The sequence below is a fragment of the Schistocerca gregaria genome, chromosome 9 (genome assembly GCF_023897955.1).
Source record: "Schistocerca gregaria isolate iqSchGreg1 chromosome 9, iqSchGreg1.2, whole genome shotgun sequence".
Taxonomy (NCBI): domain Eukaryota; kingdom Metazoa; phylum Arthropoda; class Insecta; order Orthoptera; family Acrididae; genus Schistocerca; species Schistocerca gregaria.
Window position 1 is genome coordinate 173,473,330 of NC_064928.1, and position 25,037 is coordinate 173,498,366.

General features: G+C 44.8%; 1 protein-coding gene across 1 annotated transcript in view; it reads right to left on the reverse strand.

Annotated features, from left to right (window-relative positions):
* The window catches only part of LOC126292019 (delta-like protein 1), a 101,404-nt gene extending 77,082 nt beyond the window's left edge, over window positions 1-24,322 (reverse strand). The window contains exon 1 of the mRNA XM_049985812.1: window positions 24,182-24,322. Coding sequence (XP_049841769.1) covers window positions 24,182-24,283 — 102 coding nt within the window. The 5' untranslated portion in view covers window positions 24,284-24,322. The remainder of the gene's footprint in view (window positions 1-24,181) is intronic.
* Window positions 24,323-25,037: the final 715 nt, after the last annotated feature.

A 25,037-nucleotide genomic window follows, 5' to 3' on the forward strand; every position in this document is an offset into this window, starting at 1 on the left:
CTTCCTTCCCCAATTCGATGAGACCGATGACCTTGCTGTCAGCTCCCCCCCCCCCCCCCCCTCAAAACAACCCCAACCCCAGTTTCGTGAAGGCCTCGTCTCTACTGCTGTGGAGACCGAGTTGGCACTGTTGTTATGGTAGGTCGAGTTTGTGGGTTCGTGAAACGGCTTCTGGTGCAGTGCACCGGTAAGTCAATTTTTCCTGCCACTATTATGCAGCTATGCCCCAGGGTCACGTAACAGGATAGGAGAACGGAGGTTCTACAACATTCCAACAAATTACTATGAAAGTCACACAAATGAATTAAAAGGTTTACTTGTCTTTGTGACTAGCTGAAATATGCAGCCCGCAACACTGCTTGTAATGTAACACAAGAAAAGTTCCTCAGTGCCTAACTGCTAATAATCGTAGGTAAACATCACAGCAGATAGCAAATGCAATTTACAGCAGTTTTACTTCTAGGAGTTGAGTAAACGACATTCCCTGTCTAAGTCAGCTCTGGACGATGATCTACAAGCAAGTGGGCGAGGACTGCTCTCCTATCTCCCTAGCAGGCCTCTGTTCGTTGTCGTCCGGCCACTGGTGGGGTTGTACTCGGGCGGCAATTGGCCGAGGCGAACCTGATTGTTTACATCCAGTTCACTCAGAAGATCAAATGACGATTGCAAAGTTGACGCAGCGCCTCAGTTCAATTGAAAATGGGCTACAATTTTAGGAAAAAATGGACTCCAACGAAATACGCATTTCTGTAAAAATGAGTTAACATTCTGGTCGCTGTACCTATAGGTTATAAACAGTTCTGGTGGCTGGTTTTTGCTATTATGAAGTAATATTTTGAACTGTACTTACAGGTTGCGTGGACGATTTTCTATATATTACGGTCCTGTTGCATTTTTGGTGTTGTTCTTCTTTTTTATTAATGCCAATTTGTGTTTTTTTCCACATTTCGCAGCACTATGGACCACAGATTGGCATTTATGAGAAGAAGAACAACACCAAAAATGTAACAGGAGCGTAATATATAAAAAACTTACGTAAGCTGTAAGTACAGTTCAAAATATTACTTCATAATAGCAAAAACCAACCACCAAAACTGTTTATAACCTACAGGTACAGTGACCAAAATGTAAACTATATAGCAAACATATGTACATATTCCAGGCCACTGAAGATGGCTTGCAGAAAATAAAGGCGAAACGCGTATGGCACGAAAATTTTTTCATTTAGTTTCTGTCAGACGGTCCAAAAAACAAACATTATCAATATACCGTAATTTTACTAGCGTGCTATGAGGAAATATTTCGAGAGAAGAAAAAGGAACTGATTCGACAACATTGTTAGATTTTATGAAGCCTTCTGCGTCACAATAAAGTCGGTTTACATATTTGCTGTGCATAATACTGTACTGCAATCTAATTTGTTGGCTAATTTGCATGTATTTATAAGCAAAATTGGACCCCGACTTAAACGAATTCGACTTACACGATTTATCGCTAGGTTTCACCTATCGCTTAAGTCCGTGGTCTAACTGTATCGCTCAGTCATCCCAAAGGCCAGGCAGTTGACTCTAATTATTTTTCTGTCAGCAGGTCAGTCTTATACCTTTATTTTCGTTGCTGCTTTTTCAACTTTTATTTTAATACGGTACTTGCTTTAAAAACGCGACTAGGGTCTACGGTGAAACAAAACAACCACTAGCGCCTACGACGAAACAAAGCAACCACGGGCCTGAGGTGCTTTGCACAGCCGCGACGTAGCCGGCCTTCCCGGTCCTGCTTTCCAGGATGCCGTTACCTGAGGCCAGCCCACGGTCCACAGCCGCGGTCACTGCTGATGCAAGCCCGGCCTAGCCTAGCCTATCGTAACGGAGGCGCCTCTCGCAGCCCGCCGTTAAGAACCCCTATACAAGTCGCCCCCCCCCCCCCCCCTCCGCCATCCGTTGTGGCCAAGCGGTTCTAGGCGCTTCAGTCCGGAACCGCGCTGCTGCTACGATCGCAAGTTCGAATCCTGCCTCGGGGATGGATATATGTGCTGTCCTTAGGTTAGTTAGGTTTAAGTAGTTCTAAATTCTAGGGGACTGATGACCTTAGATGTTAAGTCCCATAGTGCTCAGAGCAATTTGAACCATTTGAACCATGTATTGTATTCTATGTTAACAGGGGCTCTAGAAACAACGGTTAGGCTCCGTTCCCGCCGCAGCCGCAATGGTCCACAACCCCACAACGACTACCGCAGTTCACTTCACCCCTCCGCCGCCCCACACCGAACCCAGGGTTATTGTGCGGTTCGGATCCCGGTGGACCCCCAGGGAACGTCTCACACCAGACGAGTGTAACCCCTATGTTTGCTTGGTAGAGTAATGGTGGTGTACGCGTACGTGGAGAACTTAAGTGCGCAGCAATCGCCGACATAGTGTAGTTGAGGCGGAATAAGGGGAACCAGCCCGCATTCGCCGAGGCAGATGGAAAGCCGCCTAAAAACCATCCACAGACTGGCCGGTTCACCGGACCTCGCCCACAAATCCGCCGGGCATATTCGAGCCGGGGACCAGGCGCTCCTTCCCGCCCGAAACCCCTCCCCATACTTCCTTCGCACTTGCTCTCGCTGCAGTCCACTGACTCCACCTCTCTGCGATAGTCTATTCTGTGCAATTCTCTTCATTTCTGCGTAACTGCCGCAACCTACACCAACTTGAATGTGCTTACTGTTGTCAACTGCAAAAAAGAGCATGTAATTCTCTCCAAACATGGAGAAGATCACGTGTGTTTTCTATACTGACATTTGAAAAATCTTCAGCTGAGTCCGAAAATTACAGGCCAATATCTTCGTTGTATCATGTGCTCAAATCTACATTCGAACTGAGGCTTTCAAATTCGGAAAGTTACAGGAGGAGCTTTTATCGACATGACTGCAGCTTATGGTACTATCAGTCACCGACCAGAAGGTTAACAAAAGATCATGGTCTCACCAAACTTATTCAAAGTTACCTCCAAAATTGGAGAGTTTGTGTTTACTTCTTGAATCAGTGTAGTCGATGCGGACTTTAAAGAAATGCCTTACAGGATGGCTTTAACCAACATAAATTCGCAGTGTCTACGCTAATTGACAGGTTATCATAAAATTCAACATTCTATGGAAAAACTCAAAATTTTGTAGTGTTGTAGCCGCACTTCAGATTTCTGCCATGAGGGCGCGGCAGTGAGCAGGTAGGCTTGATGCCGACAGGCGCCGAGAAAGCGTATGTTGTGCTTGAAATGCATTCAACATTGCAACGACACTTCAGGCCAAAGTTCGATAAATATCTACGATTTGGCGATTATAAGCACAGTTCAGAGATTCAGAATGCCTCTGCAAAGGGAAGTCAACGGGTTGGCCTGCAGTGAGTGAAGAAACGGTTAACCGCTTGCGGGCGAGCCTCGCACTTAGCCCACAGAATTCCACGAGCAGAAGAAGCAGAGCACTCAAACATACCACAACTGATCGTTTTGAAAATCTTAAGGAAACGATGGAATCTGAAGCGTTAGCACATGCTACAAGCCCTGACTCCTGATGACGAAGTCAAGCACTTTCAATTTTCAGTGCAGTTGCACCAGCTCATGGAAGAGGATCAGATTTGTGTGAAACTCAACTTTATTTGTGAATGGGACAGTGAAGAGGCACAATCTGCGAACGTGGTGGACAGAATATCCCCACACTATCATGCAGCACATTCAAGATTCTCCAAAAGTTAATGTCTTCTGTACAATCTCATGGTTTAAACTTTACAGTCCCATTCCCTTCTGTGAAAAGAGATTTACAGGGCACATGTACCTGGACATGTTGGAAAATTGCCTCATGCCACAGCTAGATAATTACAGTGTGGACTTTATCTTCCAACAGGATGGTGTTCCACCCCACTTCCATCATGATCTTCGTGAATTCTTAGGCAGGAAATTGAAAAACGTGTGAATCGGTCACAATACGATTGATGATCAGCAATTGATGTCATGGTCACCACACTTTCTCGACCTACGAGAGCAATATGATAGACTCATTGTTCACGCTTCCTCTGTTCCTACCAGAACTGTGAGCTGACATCAACAGTGTTTTTGAACAGAGTGATAGGAACATGCTGCCCAGGGCATGGGAAGAACTTAATTATCGGCTATATATCTGCAGGCTCAGTAGGGAAGGACATATCGAGTGCTTTTGATATCTCAAAAATGTACTTTTTTTAGTTTTTCCATATGTTTGCAAAGCCATGTGACAAAATGTCAAATACACGGAAGCGCCAAAGAAACTGGTGTAGGGATGCATATTCAAATAGACAGATATCTAAAACAGGCAGAACACGGCGCTGCGGTCTGCAACGCCTATATAAGACAAGTGTCTGGCGCAGTTGCTAGATTGGCTACTGGTACTTACAGTGGCAGGTTATCAAGATTTAAGTGAGTTTGAACGTGATGTTATAGTCGGCGCACGAGAAATGGCACACATCTCCGAGGTGGCGATGAAGTGGGGACTCGTATCACCACTTCACGAGTGTACCGTAAATATCAAGAATCCGATAAAACATCAAATCTTCGACATCGCTGTTGCAGGAAAATGATCCTGCAAGAACGGGAAAAATGACGACTGAGGAAAGTCGTTCAACGTCACGGAAGTGCAACCCTGCGGCATATTTCTGAAGGTTTCAATGCTGGGCCATCAACAAATGTCAGTGTCGATATAGACTTTCGAAGCCAACGGCTCACTCGTGTACTCCGGATGACTGCAAGATAGAAAGCTGTAAGCCTCGCCTGGGCCTGTCAGCGCCGCCATTGGTGTGTCGATGACTGGAAACATTTTGCCTGATCGGACGAGTCTCGTTTCAAATTGCATCAAGCGCGGATGGACGTGCACGGATATGGAGACAGTTTCATGAATCCATGGACCCTGTATGTCAGCAGGGGACTCTTCAGGTTGCTGGGGGTTCTGTGTGGGGCGTGTGCAGTTGGACTCATATGGGAACCCTTATACGTATATACGTTTCTGACAGGTGCCACATAAGTAAGCGTTCTGTCTGAACACCTGCATCCATTCACGTCCATTGTGCATTCCGACGGACTTGGGCAATTCCAGCAGGACAATTCGACACGCCACTCGTCCAGAATTGCTACAGAGTGGCTCCAGGAACACTCTTCTGAGTTTAAACACTTCCGTGGGCTACCACACTCTCCAGACGTGAACATCATTCAGCATATCTGGGATGCCTTGTAACGTGCTGTCGAGAAGTGATCTCGACCCCTTCGCACTCTTACGAATTTACGGGCATCCCTGCAGGATTCATGGCGTCAATTCCTTTCAGGACTACTTGAGACATTATTCGAGTCCATGCCGTGTCGTGTTGCGGCACTTTTGCGTGCTCACGGGGGCCCTACACGATATTAGGCAGGTGTACCAGTTTCTTCGGCTCTTCAGTGTAATATAACTCGGGCAAGACTGTGAAACAGCTATGATCATTTATGATAACCTTGTATTTACAATCTATAACAACAATCAACCCCTTCTGGTGAACAGAGCGATTTTCCTTTATGCTGAGAATCGCATTAGCGAATCAGGAGAGATCATTTTTAAGGATGTTGAAGCCCACCCGTCAGATGCATTGAGAAAGTGGAGTTTCTGTTACTCTTACCAATCAATTTTGTCCAAATCCAGCTGAAATACAACTTTGTGCGTTTCATCATAAGCAACCTCGGTGCATCCCACCTCCTCTTTCCAACCCACTTAAAAAATGTGCCATCACAAATACAACATGTAGCTGAGTCCTATCCACTTGCAGACTAGCTACCCCTGGACACCCCTCCGATCCCACATGGTTACTAGCAGCTCCAAGAGATCACCGCAGCCTCCCTGTGGGCAACCTGGGTCTCTCGTCACGGGTTGTCTCTTAAGAGGTACATTTTGAAAGTGCTTAGATTGTGTCCAATTGTTTTAAATGGTTCCTAGTAGAGCTACCCTGTACACAAGAGCAAAACTTGCAGTCACACTGGATTCCAAAGGGGCGTGATCACGTTCAGTGGGGTTTCTGACACGTAATGTCTGAATTGAGTTGTTGATTCGTCTGGTGCGGGAGGGGGGGGGGGGGGGTGGCAGCTGTATCAGAGGTTGTCAAGAATGTCATCATGCTGCTCATTGCCCTGCGAACTGTCGTTTTCGACAACGCTCCAAGGGAAGGGGTGCTTCATTGACACCCTTTAGGCGGCACCCTAAAACCTATCTGCGTCGATTCTGAGCGGCAGTTTGTCTGAAATGTTTTCCTCGGCCACCTGTAAGTAAACTGCGTGATTTTCACAATTCTGACTTTCATCATAGAAGCATTGAAAGAAGGCGTGAAATGTGGGTGAGAGGGGGTGCAACGACGTTCCCATTGCGTGACACGTCCAAGGGGCGCCGGATGCAATTGTGGTGAAATAGCTATATTTTCTGGGTATTTTGGTATAAGTAGCTCTGGGTCCCCGGTGGTCTGTTAGTATTTCACGACATGTATTCGCAGATTGTGAATACGGTACCACAGCAGCTGTACAATTTACTGGAAACACATGGAAATTCGTGCTACAACAGGACGCGAAACCGGGTTTCCCCTCCGTCGCAACTTTACAACTACGGCAATAGAGGACGGTTCGAGGACCCAAATTTCCATATGTGAGGGATCTCCTGCGAAATTTAACAGGTGGGAGATGAGTTAATGGAGAAAGCGAAACCGTTAGGGCATATTAAGTCGTACTTGGATAGTTCAGTCGGCAGAGCACTTGCTCACGAAAGGCAAAGTTACCAGGTTCAGCACACAGTATTCAATTTTCTAGGAAGTTTGACGTCAGCGAAAATGCCGCTGCAGAGTGAAAATTCAGTCTGACTTTTCCATGTCAGGTTTGCTCATTTATTTGTGTTGTGCGTTTTGCTGATTGCATATTACAGGATACTTTAGGGTTCTGTGTCTTAGTAGGTAAAAACGGAAGCGTTATAGGATGACTTTGCCGTCCGCCTGTCCGACTGTTAGGAAGTCTTTTTCTCAAGAACGGATAGACGAATCGAGTTCATATTTATGTCGCCATACTATGGTTTGCGGACCCTTGTCATTGTAAAAACTTTAGCTTCTACGCCAATTCAGTCAAAAGATTCAGCCATTCATGTCACATATTTTGATACTCGCAAACTCGCTTATTAAAACCTATATGGTGCTTGGCACCGATTTACCATCATGAAAGTTGGCAAGAAGCAAGGTGTTACAGTATAAGTAAAGGAAAAAATCCGAAAATTGTTAATTTGTAACTATATTGCACAAAAATCTTGAAATTCCTGGGACCGACATCTTGCCAGTACCAATACCTATAACAGGCAAACAATGTCGAGACTCTCAATCCGTGGGTTGGATGAACTACCTATACACAAAATGAAGTTCGCATGGAACCCTCAAAGTGGTTAACCTACTCACTTTTGGCAAATTTTTCACGATAGTCAAGGTACCTTCAGGCGATTGAGATATCAAATGGAATAAACCACAAGTAAATTATTACTCTGTAACGAGTCACCAGAAGCCACTGTTCTCAGACATCAAAATATGCAGAAAATATCCAGAAAACAGCTTCAAAATTTGGTGGTGGAGTTTGGGTTCAGCGTGTAGATGTAGATGCAGACCTAACCTAAACAAACTTCCCTATGCTGGTACCCTTGACACGGAGATTCATTACTACAAAAGAATCAGTTGCAAGATGTGGTTTAACTGACAGACAAAGGTGAGCTAGCTCATTGTCTGGGGCGAAGTGGCAGGTATTTCAAGCTAGACCCACACTTTTCAGCAATAGCCAATAAAAAAGCTTGAGTAAGTAGTATTAAGTGATGAATAGAGGAATATACTACATACAGACTTCACAAAGTAAGTTAGACATACTAAGACCGTTCTGCAACAAGAGCGTCACCTTTTCATAAGAAACTATACGTTCTGGGTTTCCTGGAGAAACAGTTCTCTGTGATGCGGATAACAGGTGCACCGCAGTGTGTGAATGAAACGGCGTGTCAACCTCAGTTTTCCTCCAAAGCGGTGGGCGAGTTCATTTGTTTGTTTGGAAGAGGAGGCTGACAATTCTCTTCCACCTTCCGGCCGGTCTTCGATGTCAGAATTGAGCCGCATGCATTGAAATCTTTCTCAAACGTTTCTGCAGAAACTAATCGGCAACAAATTTCATTTTTGCTTTACTTATAGCTTTATATGTCAGGTTCCCGAAGATGTGCCCATCATTTCGTTAATGGTCATAGTTATAGTGATATTTATGTGAAAGTAAGACACTACAAGGCATTCTCAAGAGCTTCCTACGAAAAATGGAGGTCGGTATGATTTTGCATTTGGTGCGTATTACATAATATATTGTTGCGTATCTAACTTAACTAACAGTTTGAATTTTTCTTTAGACTTGGGTAGACCAATCTTGAGAAAATTGACCTAATGTAGCACACTCATTTGCGATCGCGCAACGCCAGCCACAAAATCCACAACATTCCTCATGTGTCAGAAACGGTTTCAGATATCGAAATGAGATTTTGGCAAATGATAGCCGGCAAAGAGCAGAGTATTTTACCATATCGTTATTGTGTAAAACTTCATTATCTACCGTGTTATTCCACTACCTTCACACTTTTTCTATGAGAAATGTAATTTTTAAGAGCCATCGATAGCTATTGAAACGAGAAATACCGTGTGTTTTGGAATAACACAGGTGAAGCCATTACACGTTTTCTTTGTACCGAGGACGCGTTTTTTCATAAGCTACTGACGTTAATTTTCCTAAGTTCCCCACTTCATGAACTTAATAAACCACTGTTTCAGAACTCTCTCACAGAGTTGCATCTGCATGACATGTTTGTGAGGTGAGACTGTGTGTACCGGCCGCTGTGGCCGAGCGGTTCTAGGCCCTTCAGTCCGGAACCGCGCTGCTGCTATGGCGGCAGATTCTAATGCTGCCTCAGTCATGGATGTGGTGTGATGTCCTTAGGTTAGTTAGGTTTAAGTAGTTCTAAGTCTTGGGGACTGATGACCTCTGATGTTATGTCCCATAGTGCTTAGAGCCATTTGAGACTGTGAACTCCACTGTGTTTTGGCAAAGGAAGCAAATTGTAACACGGCAACCAGAGAAACGTGTAGGTTTTACTCAAAACTTGCCACTAGTGAGGCTTCTCTGAAAGTTACAAATGGATAATGATCCAGGTGAAAATAAATCGCTACATTTTCGGCGGAATTATTTTTAGATAGTAACCAAAGCAGAGGTGACAGTAGAACTTTTTGAATGTTCACCATGCGGTTGGGTTCCACTTAATATTTACAACAACAAAAAAATGTGAGTGTGGGCTTCGGTTTAGAACAGCACTTCCCCTCCAGCACTCAGCATTCCCCCTACAGCGCCTGCCCTTAACCCCCACCACTACCGCTCTCCCCACGCGTGCCCTGCCGTGCCGCCTCTCCTGGCTGTGGCACTCTGTTGGGCTATACTCGGAGCACTGTGATCCTTGTGGGAAAAACATCTAAACTGCACGTATATTCACCGTGAGATTTTGGAGGTACGTGGACCTAACGCAGAGTCGCACCCAGCCGCAGTGAAATGGTGCCGACAATTTGGCCAAGGCCGCATAGACGCGGGTGAATGATGCTGAGTGGGAAGTCCAGATATTGCGGAAAACGATTTCCATCTTTCGCGACCTGAAAGAACATCCGAGCGGAATGAGATTTCCCAATGATGAGGACCTTCACACAGCAGTTCTCGAATGGCTCCGTGACTGAGGAGCGCATCCCTGTCGTCGAGGAACTGAACGACTGGTAGAACGCTCCTACCGTTGTTCACAGGTACTTAGAGTCTCTGCTTAAAAGCATTGTCACATATCTGTGTGACTTCGAGCAATCCTATATATCTCACTGTCCTGGTCAAATCTAATGGAACATGTAAAAATGATGTATATATTATTCAGTACATTATCAGTAGTAAGTCAATGGTTTCTTTATCAAGAATTGTAAGTCCAGTAGTCAGATGCTTTCAGAAGATCGATGACTACCAGGATAAATAGTAAATTGTTCTAGTCTATCGTTTTAATCAAGACTTGCAAATGGCCTTTTGAACAATATCCACTCATGTTCCGGAGCATTCGATTAATTTAGTTTCGCTTGCCACAATACTGTGTAACTTACTTTTCGAAGAGCCTCCAAACGACCGCGTTCGTATCGCTGCCGTAGGGATCGTGAAAAAAGGATTACATTGATTACAGCGGCAAGGAGGCGCTTAACTAGTTATTGTTCCCGCGTTCCATGCGTGAATGGAACTGGAAGAAACCGTAATAAATGCTACAACGCCATTCGCTTCACAATGCTTTGCAGAGTGGAGGTCTGCTTTTGTAAGACAACTGGCTGAAACCACATGAGACAGACGGGTAACAATGAGACGCTGTTAACAGGTGACCATTTCTGGAGCTCTGATTTCATTTTATTTTTATTTCAAGAGTCCCTTTGCATAAGATCAAACTGAGGAGCAAATGTTTCTGGTCATCGAACGATTTAGTGCATGAAATTGACATCAGAAAAGTTAATAATAGATAAGATAAAAATTTTACGAATCCCATGCAGACGACAAACTGTTGAATGTATATTAAAAAATCAACAATATGACTCAAGAATTAGCTAATCTTTTCCCCCGGAGTTCTCCGACATAACAGTGAAAGAGTGCCATGAATAAATTCTTCAATTTAGACATAAAATTGAGAGAATTAGTGCTAAGATTTTTTTACGTACTGCTTATAGCTTATCGAAAATGGATGCAGCAGTCTACTACACGCCATTCTGCATAAGAGTCAAGGAGGTGTCGTCTAATTGCAGATTCGATTTCTGCCTATTATTAGCTGAATGAAAGGTGTTAACAACAAACGAAATTAAAGAAAATATGTACTGAGGAGGTTTCCTTGGTCAATAGAAATCTACTAGTATCAAATATAAGTATCAATTTTAGGAAGAAATTTCTGAAAGTGTACGTTTGGAGCACAGCATTGAATAGTTGTGAAACATGGACGTGGGAAAACCGAAGAGAATCTGAGCATTTGAGATGTAGTGCTACAGAAGGACGTTGAAAATTAGGTTGACTGATAAGGTAGTGAATGAGGGCATTCTCCGTAGAATCGACGAGAAAAGGAATATCTGGAAAACACTAAAAAGAGGGGACAGGATGATAGGACATCTGTTAACACATCAGGCAATAACGTCCTTGCTATTACAGGGAACAATAGGGGTGAAAAACTATATTTCAGCACAGCAAATAATAGAGAATGTAGGCATTGCGGTTGCTACTCTGTGATGAGAAGGTTGCTCGAATTGTCCGCTTCTGATCCGAAAATACTCTTCGTGAATGGAAAGAGTTGCCCCAAAGTGTAAATCCGTATGTCATAAGCGAAACAAGCTATGCAAAGTAGACTAATTTCACTAATGCATACAGTTCTAACAATAAATACAGAAACAATCGGTTTTTGAACAAGATCCTGAAAACAGACTTTCCGCGACAGCTTTCTATCCAATTGGACACCTTGGAATTTTAATTGTTTAGGCTCACTAATCATATGCTCTCACTTTTAGTCGGACTGCGTCTTAGAATCCGTAAAGACTGAATCTTGTTGTAATTTAGCATGAATTTACTTCCTACAAGTTCTGAAGTTATTTGTTGAACTTTACTACACTGATGTCCAAAATTAAAGCACTATTTCTCCGTCGTGTAACTAATTCGCGATATAATAATGTCAGCTGTCAACCAGATCTCCGTCGATCGTCTTCTGCACGGGAGATGCCATTCTGGACAACGGACAACCATGACAACGATGACGTCAGGGCACCTATGAAACTAGGTAGCGTTTGCCAGGTAGCAATTGAATCTCAATGTAGACAAGTGTAATGTGATGCGAATACATAGAAAGATAGGTCCCTTATCATTTAGCTACAAAATAGCAGGTCAGCAACTGGAAGCAGTTAATTCCATAAATTATCTGGGAGTACTCATTAGGAGTGATTTAAAATGGAATGATCATATAAAGTTGATCGTCGGTAAAGCAGATGCCAGATTGAGATTCATTGGAAGAATCCTAAGGAAATGCAATCCGACAACAAAGGAAGTAGGTTACAGTACGCTTGTTCGCCCAGTGCTTGAATACTGCTCAGCAGTGTGGGATCCGCACCAGGTAGGGTTGACAGAAGAGATAGAGAAGATCCAACGGAGAGCAGCGCGCTTCGTTACAGGAACATTTAGTAATTGCGAAAGCGTTACGGAGATGATAGATAAAGTCCAGTGGAAGACTCTGCAGGAGAGACGCTCAGTAGCTCGTTACGGGCTTTTGTTAAAGTTTCGAGAACATACCTTCACCGAAGAGTCAAGCAGTATATTGCTCCCTCCTACGTATATCTCGCGAAGAGACCATGAGGATAAAATCAGAGAGATTAGAGCCCACACAGAAGCATACAGACAATCCTTCTTTCCACGTACAATACGAGACTGGAATAGAAGGGAGAACCGATAGAGGTACTCAGGGTACCCTCCGCCACACACCGTCAGGTGGCCTGCGGAGTATGGATGTAGATGTAGTAGATGTAGCCCCATATCCACAACTGCTGTGCACGCAGTCACAGACGTTGTAGTGTGGCACTGGGAAGATACCTAACAGACTCCCTGCGGTGGACGCCCATAAAAAGAAAGGAAGCAGGACAGTCGCAAACTGATTTGGCTTGATGGCTTAATGTAAATCGTTTTTTTGTTTCTCAGTTTTGATGACAGATTCTAGAGGCCTAAACTATAGCCCGAAGACCAGGGCAGGGCCGAACAAGTGTGACTTCATAAGAGAAGACCGTTATTTGGCTGTAAGGACACGACAATACCGTCTTAGTACTGCACGGCAACTGGCATATGAGGTCGCAGCATCGACTGGTCGTGTTGTATCGAGACAAAAGGTTTACAGAAGGCTTTGGCAGAGTGCTGTTTGTCTACCTGTGACACGTCTTCAAAGAAGGGAACGTCTAGAGTGGCGTGACGAACATGCCACCTGAACGGTCGAAGAGTGAGTCAATGTTGTTTTCATAGATGAGTGTCGATTTAGTCTGGAGAGTGATTTTCGATGAATTCGCATCTGGAGGGAACGTGGAACACGATCTCGGGACCCAAACATTGTGGAAAGAGACCGATATCGAGCAGGATCCCTAATGGCATAGGCAGCGACTACGTTTGTCACTCGAACCCCTTCTTCATGAAATTTGTAGGGGTGAATCGGCAAGGTTTAACTGCTGTCAGGTATCAGACGAGATCTTGGGACCTCGTGTTCAGTTGTTGCGAGGTGCTGTGGGTCCAGACGATAGTGCTCGATCTCATAGAGTACGGGTGACTGATGTTTTCATGGAAACGGAAGATACTGCACGCATGGCGTGGCCTGCTCGCTCTCCCGATTTCAATCCCACAGAGCATGTCTGGGATGCACTAGGGAGAGGGCTTCCATCACGACAGGATTCACCGTCCTCTCTCCAAGACTTGTGAGCAGCTCTGCAGGAGGAATGGCCGTTATTGCCTCAACATGAGGCTGACGACATCACAGACAGCCTGTACGGTCGTTGTCAGGCCTATATTGCTGCCAGAGGAGGTCACACAACATACAGTGCGTTTTAACCAGTTGTCGAAATGTTTGTTCAAATTCGTTAAGTAAGAAGAAGCAAAGAACATTTTTGTGTACAGTTATGCATGTTGCAGTAGTTTACATTCTCTATTCTTTACATTATTTCTACTTCACTGTCACCTGTTTGTACTGTTGTATGGTAAAATAAACGCAACGTTGCGAAATTTCCATTTGTTACCTTAATTTTGGATACCAGTATATTTGATGCACTGTCTATGTTCTACATAGCACCCTTCTACCAATCTACTGTCATAAGGAAACAGAAATATTTTAGAATCACTTTCTTTCACTGGTGCTATGTCCCATGCTGATGCTGGAACGGATTTGGCAAGGTTAGTGGAAAGAGGTGGCCGGATGCCCTTCCTATCGCCACCTCGTACCCCCCGGGACGGAATTAGTGTACCCCAACTGTCTGCATCGAGTGTAATTAATGGAATAATGCGAGTGTGTTCAGATGTCTGCGAGTTGTGTAAGTGAGGCGGAACGTGGGGGGCCAGCCCGGTATTCACCTAGCGGGGTGTGGAAAACGACCTAAAAAGCACATCCAGGCTGGCCGGCACACCGGCCCTGGTTGTTAACCCGCTGGGCGGATTCGATCTGGTGCCGGCGCGCCTACCCGAGTCCAGAAAGCAGCGTGTTAGCGTTCTCGGCTACCCTGGCGGGTTAAATGTTTTAGAATCACCTGTCATATTAAAATAATTATTTATAATATATAAGAAACAGTAGCGGTCCCAGCACTGACCCCTGAGGAAGAACGCCACCCCTCCACACACCCCCGCCCGCTTAACAATGCTCCAGTCACACTCCAAGCCAGAGCCATTGACCATACTGATGATAATGACCTAAACTGTACATTTTACATGAAATTTTGTGAACTGCAATGATCAATACAGGGTGCCCCAGGATGAATGGTCAATATTCAGATATATGACAGGAATTATCGTGTGTACATTGTTACATATTTTCTCTATTATTGGGCACATTGTAATTGTTTGCAACGTACCACACTAGGAGGAAGTCGAATCGAACATTCTGATACAGGACACTTGTAGTCTACCAAGTCGGGAAACTACCTCAAACTGGCATATAAGAACACCTAAGCTACAGCACATGCACGTCGCGCGAGCTTTTCTATATTCTATCGCTCTGTTACAACAAAAGCAAAACGAGGATAAAGGAATGTAGTCGAAGTAAATCGGGTGATGCTGAGGGAATGAGATTAGGAAATGAGACACTTAAAGTGGTTAAGGAGTTGCTATTTGGAGAGCAAAATAACTGATGATGGTCGAAGTAGAGAAGATATAAAATGTAGACTGGCAATGGCAAGGAAAGCGTTTCTGAAGAAGAAAAATTTGTTAACATCGAGTATAGATTGAAACGTCAGGAAGTCGTTTCTGAAAGTATTTGAATGAAGTGTAGCCATGTATGGAAGTGAAACGTGGACGATAAATAGCTTATACAAGAAGAGAATAGAAGCTTTCGAAATGTGGTGCTGCAGAAGAATGCTGAAGATTAGATGTGTAGATCACATAACTAATGAGTAGGTATTGAATAGAATTGGGGAGAAGAGGAGTTTGTGGCACAACTTGACTAGAAGAAGGGATCGGTTGGTAGGACAAGTTCTGAGGCATCCAAGAATCACCAATTTAGTATTGGAGGGCACCGTGGAGGATAAAAATTGTAGACGGAGACCAAGAGATGAATAAACTAAGCAGATTCAGAAGGATGTAGGCTGCAGTAGGTACTGGGAGATGAAGAAGCTAGCACAGGATAGAGTAGCATGGAGAGCTGCATCAAACCAGTCTCAGGACTGAAGATCACAACAACAACATCGCTCTGTTCACGCAAACTACTAGTCTCAGAGAAAAAAAGTGAATATAATCTTTTTGGTAGTTAACTGAATGTAGTTTAATTTTTGTGCTGCGCCACTTCTTTGCCAGAAGCCGTGGTTGCCGTATTTTAATAGAAACATACAGAAGTGACATTAAATGTTTCCTACGTCGACAACAATTCGTAATAGGGCATATTTTCGTAGGAAGTGTTTTAGTTCAAACGAATTCTGCTGTACTATCGCTAAATAATAACCATTCCTCATGGGACAGACTGTATACAAGGTGATTTAGCTGCCCCTGTGGCCGAGCGATTCTAGGCGCTTCAGTCCGGAACCGCGCTGCTGCTACGGTCGCAGGTTCGAATACTGCCTCGGGCATGGATGTGTGTGATGTCGTTAGGTTAGGCAGGTTTAAGTAGTTCTAAGTCTAGGGGGCTGATGACCTCAGATGTTAAGCCCAATAGTGCTTAGAGCCATTTGAACCATTTGATTTAGCTGCCCTCACCGCTGTCATTCTATGCAACCCGCCATGTTGTAGCTGGGCTACATGAACCACGAGCGAGATTTTCATATTCCCTCACTCGATAAGTGCGAACTATTAATTACACAGGAAAAGTAAGCAGGGTTTTTTCCTATGAAATGTAATATAGTTAAATATTGGACCGGTGTGTCTTTTAGCTAGGGACCATAGGTTTCGAGCTATTCAAGTAAAACGTACAAAAGTGATCTTCACACACACGCCTACTCCCACACTCAGATCCCACCGGTTAGGGTTTCTAGTATGTTGTTCGTGACGCTCCCTCCTACCACAGTACAAATATTTCCGACTGCACGAACCTTTCCCAATATTCGACCTTCTTTGGACTCCACTGACTGGGCTATTACGCTAGCAGCACAGCCAGCTACTTCGCTAACATGTGCCCATGTTTGTAATGACAGAAAACCGACTTTTGTAGATGTTACACTACTCAGTCCAAAATTATTGCTTACAAGCAAAGTAGTTTAGTAGTCAGGTGGGCAGACGATTACAACCATGTAATTGTTAATTTACGCTGTTAAAATTTACAAAATTGTTAGGTAAAATTTGCACAAACGTCAATTTACAATCTGTAAGTGCTCGAATAAGTCGGTTGCGTAATCAGGCTAGAAATTATGAATGGTGGGGTCTGATTGTGGGAATGGGGGTGTGTGTGAAGGACACTTGGGGTACGTTTTTCTTAGATAAGTCAAAAACTACGGTCTCTAGCTAAAACGTATCTCTGTACAAAATTTGACTACTAAATTTCCTAGAAAAAGTCCCCGTTTGCTTTTTCTGTAGGACTAATATTTTGCGAGCAGTGAGCGAGAGAATACGAAAATCTCGCACGTGGTTTATGAAGGCGAGATATTACATTGTGGGTTGCATAAAACGATAGGGGCAGCTGACTCACCCTGTGTATGAGATACAGTATCGGTCCCAGCACAGATCTCTGAGGCACCCCAACTTTACGCTGTTCCAATCAAATGCCGTCTCGCAGTTTCTAGATTAGTGTTGAGTAGAGTTCCGCTCTACCAAAACTTCTCTGCTTTGTTATTCCATGTATCTAGAGCCGGACATCATTCCCTTTTATTGACGACATTGCGTTTTCTAGCGCTATATGATAAATCTGTATTGATTTCTTTACTTTTACCACAACATCCGTCTGTTACACATTACAAATCAACAATTTTCGAATAAATAATTGACAATATCCATTTTGTTATAAATACTGTTTATTTTTAAGTAACAGACAGGAGGATCACTATGCTGAACAAAAACGTTCTGTAGGTTACGTGACCCATTATCCAGTGAAGCGCCAAAGAAACCGGTATAGGGATACATATTTAAATACAGAGATATGTAAACAGGCAGAATACGATGCTGCGGTGTGCAATGCCTATATAAGACGACAAGTGTCTGGCGCAGTTGTTAGAACGATTGCTGTTGCTACATGGCAGGTTATCAAGATTTAAGTGAGTTTTAACGCGGTGTTGTAGTCGGCTCACGAGCGATGGGACACAGCATCTGCGAGGTAGCGATGAAGTGGAGATTTTCCCGTACGACTGTTTTACGAATGCACCGCGGATACCAGCAGTGCGGTAAAACATCAAATCTCGGACATTTCTGCAGCCGGTAAAACATCCTGCAAGAACAGGACAAACGACGACTGAAGAGAATCGTTCAACGTGACAGAAGTGCAACCCTGCCGCAAACTGCTGCAGATTTCAGTGCTGGGTCATGAACAAGTAGTCGGCCGGAGTGGTCGTGCGGTTCTAGGCGCTACAGTCTGGAGCCGAGCGACTGCTACGGTCGCAGGTTCGAATCCTACCTCGGGCATGGGTGTGTGTGATGTCCTTAGGTTAGTTAGGTTTAATTAGTTCTATGTTCTAGGCGACTGATGACCTCAGAAGTTAAGTCGCGTAGTGCTCAGAGCCATTTGAACCATTTGAACCATGATCAAGTGTCAGCGTGCGAACCGTTCAACGAAACGTTACGGATATGGACTTTCGTAGCCGAAGGCCCACTTACGTACCGTTGATGAATGCACGACACAAAGCTTCACGTCTCACCTGGACCTGCCAACGCTGACATTGGACTGTTGATGACTGGAAACATATTGCCTAGTCAGACGAGTCTTGTTTGAAATTGTATCGAGCAGATGGATGTGTACTGGTGTGGAAATAACCTCACAATCCATGTTCCCTGGATGTAGCATAGACTTATTGACTGGCGACTCTATAGAGTGCTGTGTGCGCTACGACCATACACGTGGAATTAGAGAGGAGGTCAGCGTTGGCCGTAATATTGATGGTTTATTAATAGCAAATTCGATTTTCAATCACTTAGTGATCATCTTCAGTGCTGTGGTGTACAAATTAAACTCTAAGGCACTGGTGCCAAGTTATTATCAGTAACCAAAGCTTATGAAACCTTCGTTTCGTAAGCTTTGGTTACTGATAATAACTTGACACCAGTGCCTTAATAACTTGACACCAGTGCCTATGAGTTTAATTTGTACACCACAGCACTGAAGATGATCACTATGTCATTGAAAATCGATTTTGCTGTTAATAAAACATCAATATTACGACCAACGCTGACCTTCTCTCTAATTAAATAGCAGAGACTGTTGAAGCTCGTTGAGGCTCTGTAACGGTGTGTGGCGTGTGCAGTAGGAGTGACATGGAAGCCCTGACATGCGTATATACGACTCTAACAAGTGACACGTACGTAAGCATCCTGTCTGATCACCTGCATCTATTTATGTCCTTTGGGTATTCCGACGGACGTGGGTAATTCCAGCAGGGGAATGCAAGACCTCACACGTCCGGGATTGCTACAGAGTGGCTCCAGGAACACTCTTCTGAGTTTAAACACTTCCGATGGCCAACAAACTCTCCAGACATGAACATTATTGTGCATATCTGGGATGCATTGCAACGTGCTGTTCAGAAGACATCTCTACCCCCCTCTACCCCCTTTTACCGATTTATGGACAGCCGTGCAGGATTCATGGTGTCAGTTCCTCCAGCACTATTTCAGACATTAGCCGAGTCCATGTCAGGTCGTGTTGCAGCACTTCTGCGTACTCGCCGGGGCTCTGTTCGAAATTGGGCAGGTGTACCAGTTTATTGGTTCTTCAGAGTATATCCCCCTGTTTCTTGACGGTTCAACGGTTCAACGGTTCAACTGGTTCAAATGGTTCTGAGTACTATGGCCTTAACATCTGAGGTCATCAGTCCCCTAGAACTTACACTTCTGGCCATCAACATTGCTACGCCACGAAGATGATATGCTACAGACGCGAAATTTAACCGACAGGAAGACGATGCTGTGATATGCAAATGATTAGCTTTTCAGAGCATTCACACAAGGTTGGCACCGGTGGCGACACCTACAGCGTGCCGACATGTGGAAAGTTTCCAACCGATTTCTCATACACAAACAGCAGTTGACCGGCGTTGCCTGGTGAAACGCTGTTGTGATGCCTCGCGTAAGGAGGAGAAATGCGTACCATCACGTTTCCGACTTTGAGAAAGCTCGGATTGTAGCCTATCGCGATTGTGGTTTATCGTATCGCGACATTGCTGCTCGCGTTGGTCGAGATCGAATGACTGTTAGCAAAATATGGAATCAGTGGGTTCACGAGGGAAATACGGAACGCCGTGTTGGATCTCAACGGCCTCGAATCACTAGCAGTCGAGATGACTGGCATATCATCCGCATGGCTGTAGCCGTGTAACGGATCGTGCAGCCACGTCTCGATTCCTTAGTCAACAGATGCCGACGTTTGAAAGACAAAAACCATCTGCATGAACAGTTCGACGACGTTATCAGCAGCACGGACTATCAGCTCAGAGACCATGGCTGCTGTTAGCTTTGACGCTGCATCACAGACAGGAGCGCCTGCGATGGTGTACTCAACGACGAACCTTGGTGCACGAATGGCAAAACGTCATTTTTTCGGATGAATCCTGGTTCTGTTTACAGCGTCATAATGGTCGCATCCGTGTTTGGCGACATCGCAGTGAACGCACACTGGAAGCGTGTATTCGTCATCTCCATACTGGCGTATCACTCGGCGTGATGGTATGGGGTGACATTGGTTACACGTCTCGGTCACCTCTTGTTCGCATTGACAGCACTTTGAACAGTGGACGTTACATTTCGATGTGTTAGACCCGCGGGTCTACCCTTCATTCGATCCCTGCAAAACCCCACATTTCAGCAGGTTAATGCACGACCGCATGTTGCAGGTCCTGTACGGGCGTTTCTGGATACAGAAAATGTTCGACTACTGCCCTGGGCAGCACATTCTCCAGATGTCTCACCAACTGAAAACGTCTGGTCAATGGTGGCAGAGCTACTGGCTCGTCACCATACGCCAGTCACTACCCTTGATGAACTGTGGTATTGTGTTGAAGTTGTATGGGCAGCTGTACCTGTACACGCCATCCAAGCTCTGTTTGACTCAATACCCAGGTGTACCAAGGCCGTTATTACGGCCAGAAGTGGTTGTTCTGGGTGCTGATTTCTCAGGATGTATGCACCCAAATTGTGTGAAAATATAATCACATGTCAGTTCCAGTATAATGTATTTGTCCAATGAATACCCGTTTATCATGTGCATTTCTTCTTGGTGTAGCAATTTTAATGGCCAGTTGTGTAGAACCTAAGGACATCACACACATGCATGCCCGAGGCAGGATTCGAACCTGCGACCGTAGCGTTCGCGCGGTTCCAGACTGAAGCTCGTAGAACCGCTCGCCCACAGGGGCCGCCGCGGTTCAAAATATACGGTTTTTAGATTAATCTAGGAACACACTTATTACGTGCGAAAAAAAGGTGTGATGTATGAGGTAACACCCGACAGGTATGTAACACACGTAATGTACACGTGCCGCTGGTATAGCCGTCGGCACACGGACCGTGCATCCGAACGTTGAGCGTTAGGCGTGCCGAGTTTCCGACGTCATAGCGTGGAATAGCCCCTTCGGGAGTCTTTCCGAACGTGCAGAGCAATATCTGGCATGTCAGATATTCTGAGCGTGCGTCTGAGCGTTGACCAATGAGATGGCACAACGCCACCTACGTCACACGCACGCCGCCTCCCTTGAGTACAGAGTTGTGAGGCGCCATATTGGCGTTCATTTCAAGCCTATATGTATATATGCCGTTTCTGAGCACCAGAAAATTGAGAATCACTGGAAAACCCGTTGTTAGTTGTGTTATTCATTCCAATAAAATAATGAGAAAGATCAAATTCGTGGCAAAATAATTATTGTAACTTGGGTATTATGAGAGTATGCTATTTGAAGGCAGCAACACACTGGAGATCCACCCAAAACGCATTGTTCTCGGAACAATTTGTTATAATTAAATTTCAACTAGCAACATAATCATCTGCGATTCACGTTTTTAGCTTGGTATAACACAATATGGCGAAGACCAAAGAGCGTGTTGTTGGTTTAGCGTAATGGGTAGCGTCTTTGTCCTGTAGTGAGGTTGGCAGGCCACGGTGGCCGTGCGGTTCTAGGCGCTGCAGTCCGGAACTGCGGGGCTGCTACGGTCGCAGGTTCTAATCCTGCCTCAGGCATGGACGTGTGTGAAGTCCTTAGGTTAGTTAGGGGACTGATGACCTAAGATGATAAGTCCCATAGTGCTCAGAGCCATTTGAACCACCGTAGTGAGGTTGGGGAGGTGGCTCGCGTCGTAACACATCGAAATTTTTTTTCCTGACATTCGCGTTTTCATTAGGTTCTGATACTTTGTCATTAGTTTAATATATGTTATAATATTTGAGCTTACGTAAATATAAGTTCCCCTTTTTTTGAGGCGCGACTTTGTTCGATTGGCTTAATCTACAGGACAGCTTGAGCTAGTTGTATAAAGATATTTTGCTCCTTTTTCTTTTACGCTTCGTAAATCACATGTTGCAAAGATTCTGCTACTGGGTAGGAACAGTGATGAAATAAGAGTAACCTTGGAATTTTACTAAAAAGTGGGAATCATGAAATAATGTTTATCTTATGCGGAGAAGTATTCAAAATATGTACCGCACTGTTTGTAATGGAACTTTTACAGCCCTGTGTCGTTATTGACTGAGCATGGTACTTTCCTTTTCGTGACGATGGAGGAAATGCGCATTTTAATAGAGCTAACGTGGGAATTTTAGACGCACACGTTGAGTAAACAGTGCGAACTAGAAACATCCCTCAACTGCCGCTGGAGTGCGTTGCAATCGAGTATACCATGTTGGGGCCCACGTACCGTATGCACAAGTCACATCGTTCAGCAGCACGTTGAACTTGGCACGCTCAACGTTAACGTTCGACAGCACTCCGTGTGCCGACGGCTTTACGCTGTGGGCACACGGACCGTGCATCCGAACGTTGAGCGTTCCGAGTTTCTAACGTCATGGCGTGGAATAACACGCTTTCCGTACGTACAGAGCAATATCTAGCATGTCAGATATTCTGAGCGTTGACCAATCAGATGGCACAACGCCACCTACGTCACATGCACGCCATCTCTCTTCAGCACAGAGTTGTAAGATGCCATATTGGCATTCAGTTTAGCCTATGTGTATATATGTCGTTTCTGAGCACCGGAAAACTGAGAATCACTTGAAAGCCCGATGTTAACTGTGTGATGCGTTGCAATAAAATACTGAGAACCATCATATTCGGTCGCTGCGGTCATGGACTGTGCGGCTGGTGCCGGAGGAGGTTCGAGTCCTCCCTCGGGATGGGTGTGTCTGTTTGTCCTTAGGATAATTTAGGTTATGTAGTGTGTAAGCTTAGAGACTGATGACTTTAGCAGTTAAGTCCCATAATATTTCACACACATTCGAACTTTTTTTGAACATCAAAAATCAAATGATTCAAATGGCTCTGAGCACTATGGGACTTAACATCTATGGTCATCAGTCCCCTAGAACTTAGAACTACTTAAACCTAACTAACCTAAGGACAACTCACAACACCCAGCCATCACGAGGTACAGAAAATCCCTGACTCCGCCGGGAATCGAACTCGGGAACCTGGGCGCGGGAAGCGAGAACGCTATCGCGCGACCACGAGATGCGGGTTTTTGAGCATCATATTATTGTAACTTGCGTATTGTGGTACAATTTGATAAAATTAAATTTCAGTTAGTAACATAGCTACGATTAAAGCTTTTAGCAAGCGGCAAAATGCTGGGTTTGGAGATGGACAGTATATTGTTGGTTTAGGGTAGTGAGTAACGTCACTGATCCGTCTCGAGATGCATGACAGGGCGGTGGTTCACGTCTCGCAAGATCTAAATGTTTTTTCCTAACATTTGCTTTTTTATTGGCTTCTGATACTTTATTATTAATTTAATGTAAGTATATATTATAGTATATGATGTTATGTAAATATAAGTTCACCTTTTTTCGACGACTGAGTCCGTTCGATTGGCTTAATCTACAGGACAGCTGGCGTTACTTGTATAAATATATATTGTTCCTTTTTCTTTTACGTTTCGTAATTCACATGTTGCAAAGACTCTGCTACTGGGTAGAAACAGTGATCATGTGACCTTGGAGTTTTACTAAAATGTGGGAATGATGAAGTAATGTTTATCTTATGCGGAGAAGTATTCCAAATTTGTACCGCACTGTTTGTAGTGGAACGTTTATAAGTGTTTCTTCTTATTGTTTGGACGTGGCACTTCCTTTTCGTCTTAAAACATGTTCATGGACAGTGAAGTTTTTATTTGTGTGTATTACGTACAGTACAACGTGACTAGCATGTGGACAATGGAGGAAACGTGCGTTTTTTTATAGAGCTAACGTGGGAATTTTAGGCGCGCCCGTTGAGTAAACAGTGCGATTTACGAACTAGAAACATCCCTCAACTGCCGCTGGAGTGCGTTGGGATCGAGTATACCACGTTGGGGCCCACGTACCGTATGCACAAGTCGCATCGTTCCTGAGCGTTCAGCAGCACGTTGAACTTGGCACGCTCAACGTTCACGTTCGACAGCACGGTCCGTGTGCCGACGGCTTAAGGCCTTTAGTGACCACAGCTACTAGGCAAGCTACCGTGGATTTGTGACAGTGTACGGCATGTTACGACCTTCCGCTGTGTTCTTGGGGCGGTGGCGACAGTACCTGCTTCTTCCACTTGGGCACGTATCCGCCGGCGGCAGCGAGGCAGGCGGTGGCCCAGAAGAGGGCGAGCACCAGGAGGCAGCTGCTGCGACTCGCCGGCATGTCTGCGCGAGACTGTCGCTGCCCCCCAGCCGGCGACTGCGCGCCCGCGGCCTAACTGTACCTCGCGGCTGGCACACTTAGCGGGGTCACTGTCCCGGCTGCTGCGCCGGCGGGGTCGGCCAGAATACTGGGACGCAGCCTAGGGCAGGGACACGGGCGGCTGGCGAAGCTACACCAGTCTGAACAACAGCGCGTAATTAGCGGCGCTTTCACATACGTTCAGCTACTTCCTTATCCTTAGTGCTCCACTGATACGGAGTTGCTCTTGTCAGATTTTAGATATTTTTACGCTTTCTACCAGGCTTTTGCATGGGCTGGAGAGACCCGGTGCCAATTCCTCTCCTACGCTAACCTTTTCATCTCAGAGCAGCACTCGCGACCTACCTCCTCAACTATTCTCAGAAATTTCTTTTTCGAATTAAGACTGCCTCTTACTTTAAGAACAGAAAGCAGAAGGTAATTTTCCGCAATATTGAGAGGGGTAGTGATGTTCAGTCCCAATGGGGCACTGTTAAGTGGAGCGTTCCCCAAGGGTCGGTGCTGGGGCCAGTGCTGTTTTGCCAGTAGCCTTCTAGTATTACAGGTGATTCAAAAATATTTCTGTTTGCTGATGACGCCAGCTTGCTAGTGAAGGATCTTGTGTGTAATATTGAAACAGTATCAAATAATGTAGTTCATGAAATAACTTCGTGGCTTGTGGAAAATAATTTGATGCTAAATCACAGTAAGACTCAGTTTTTACAGTTTCTAACTC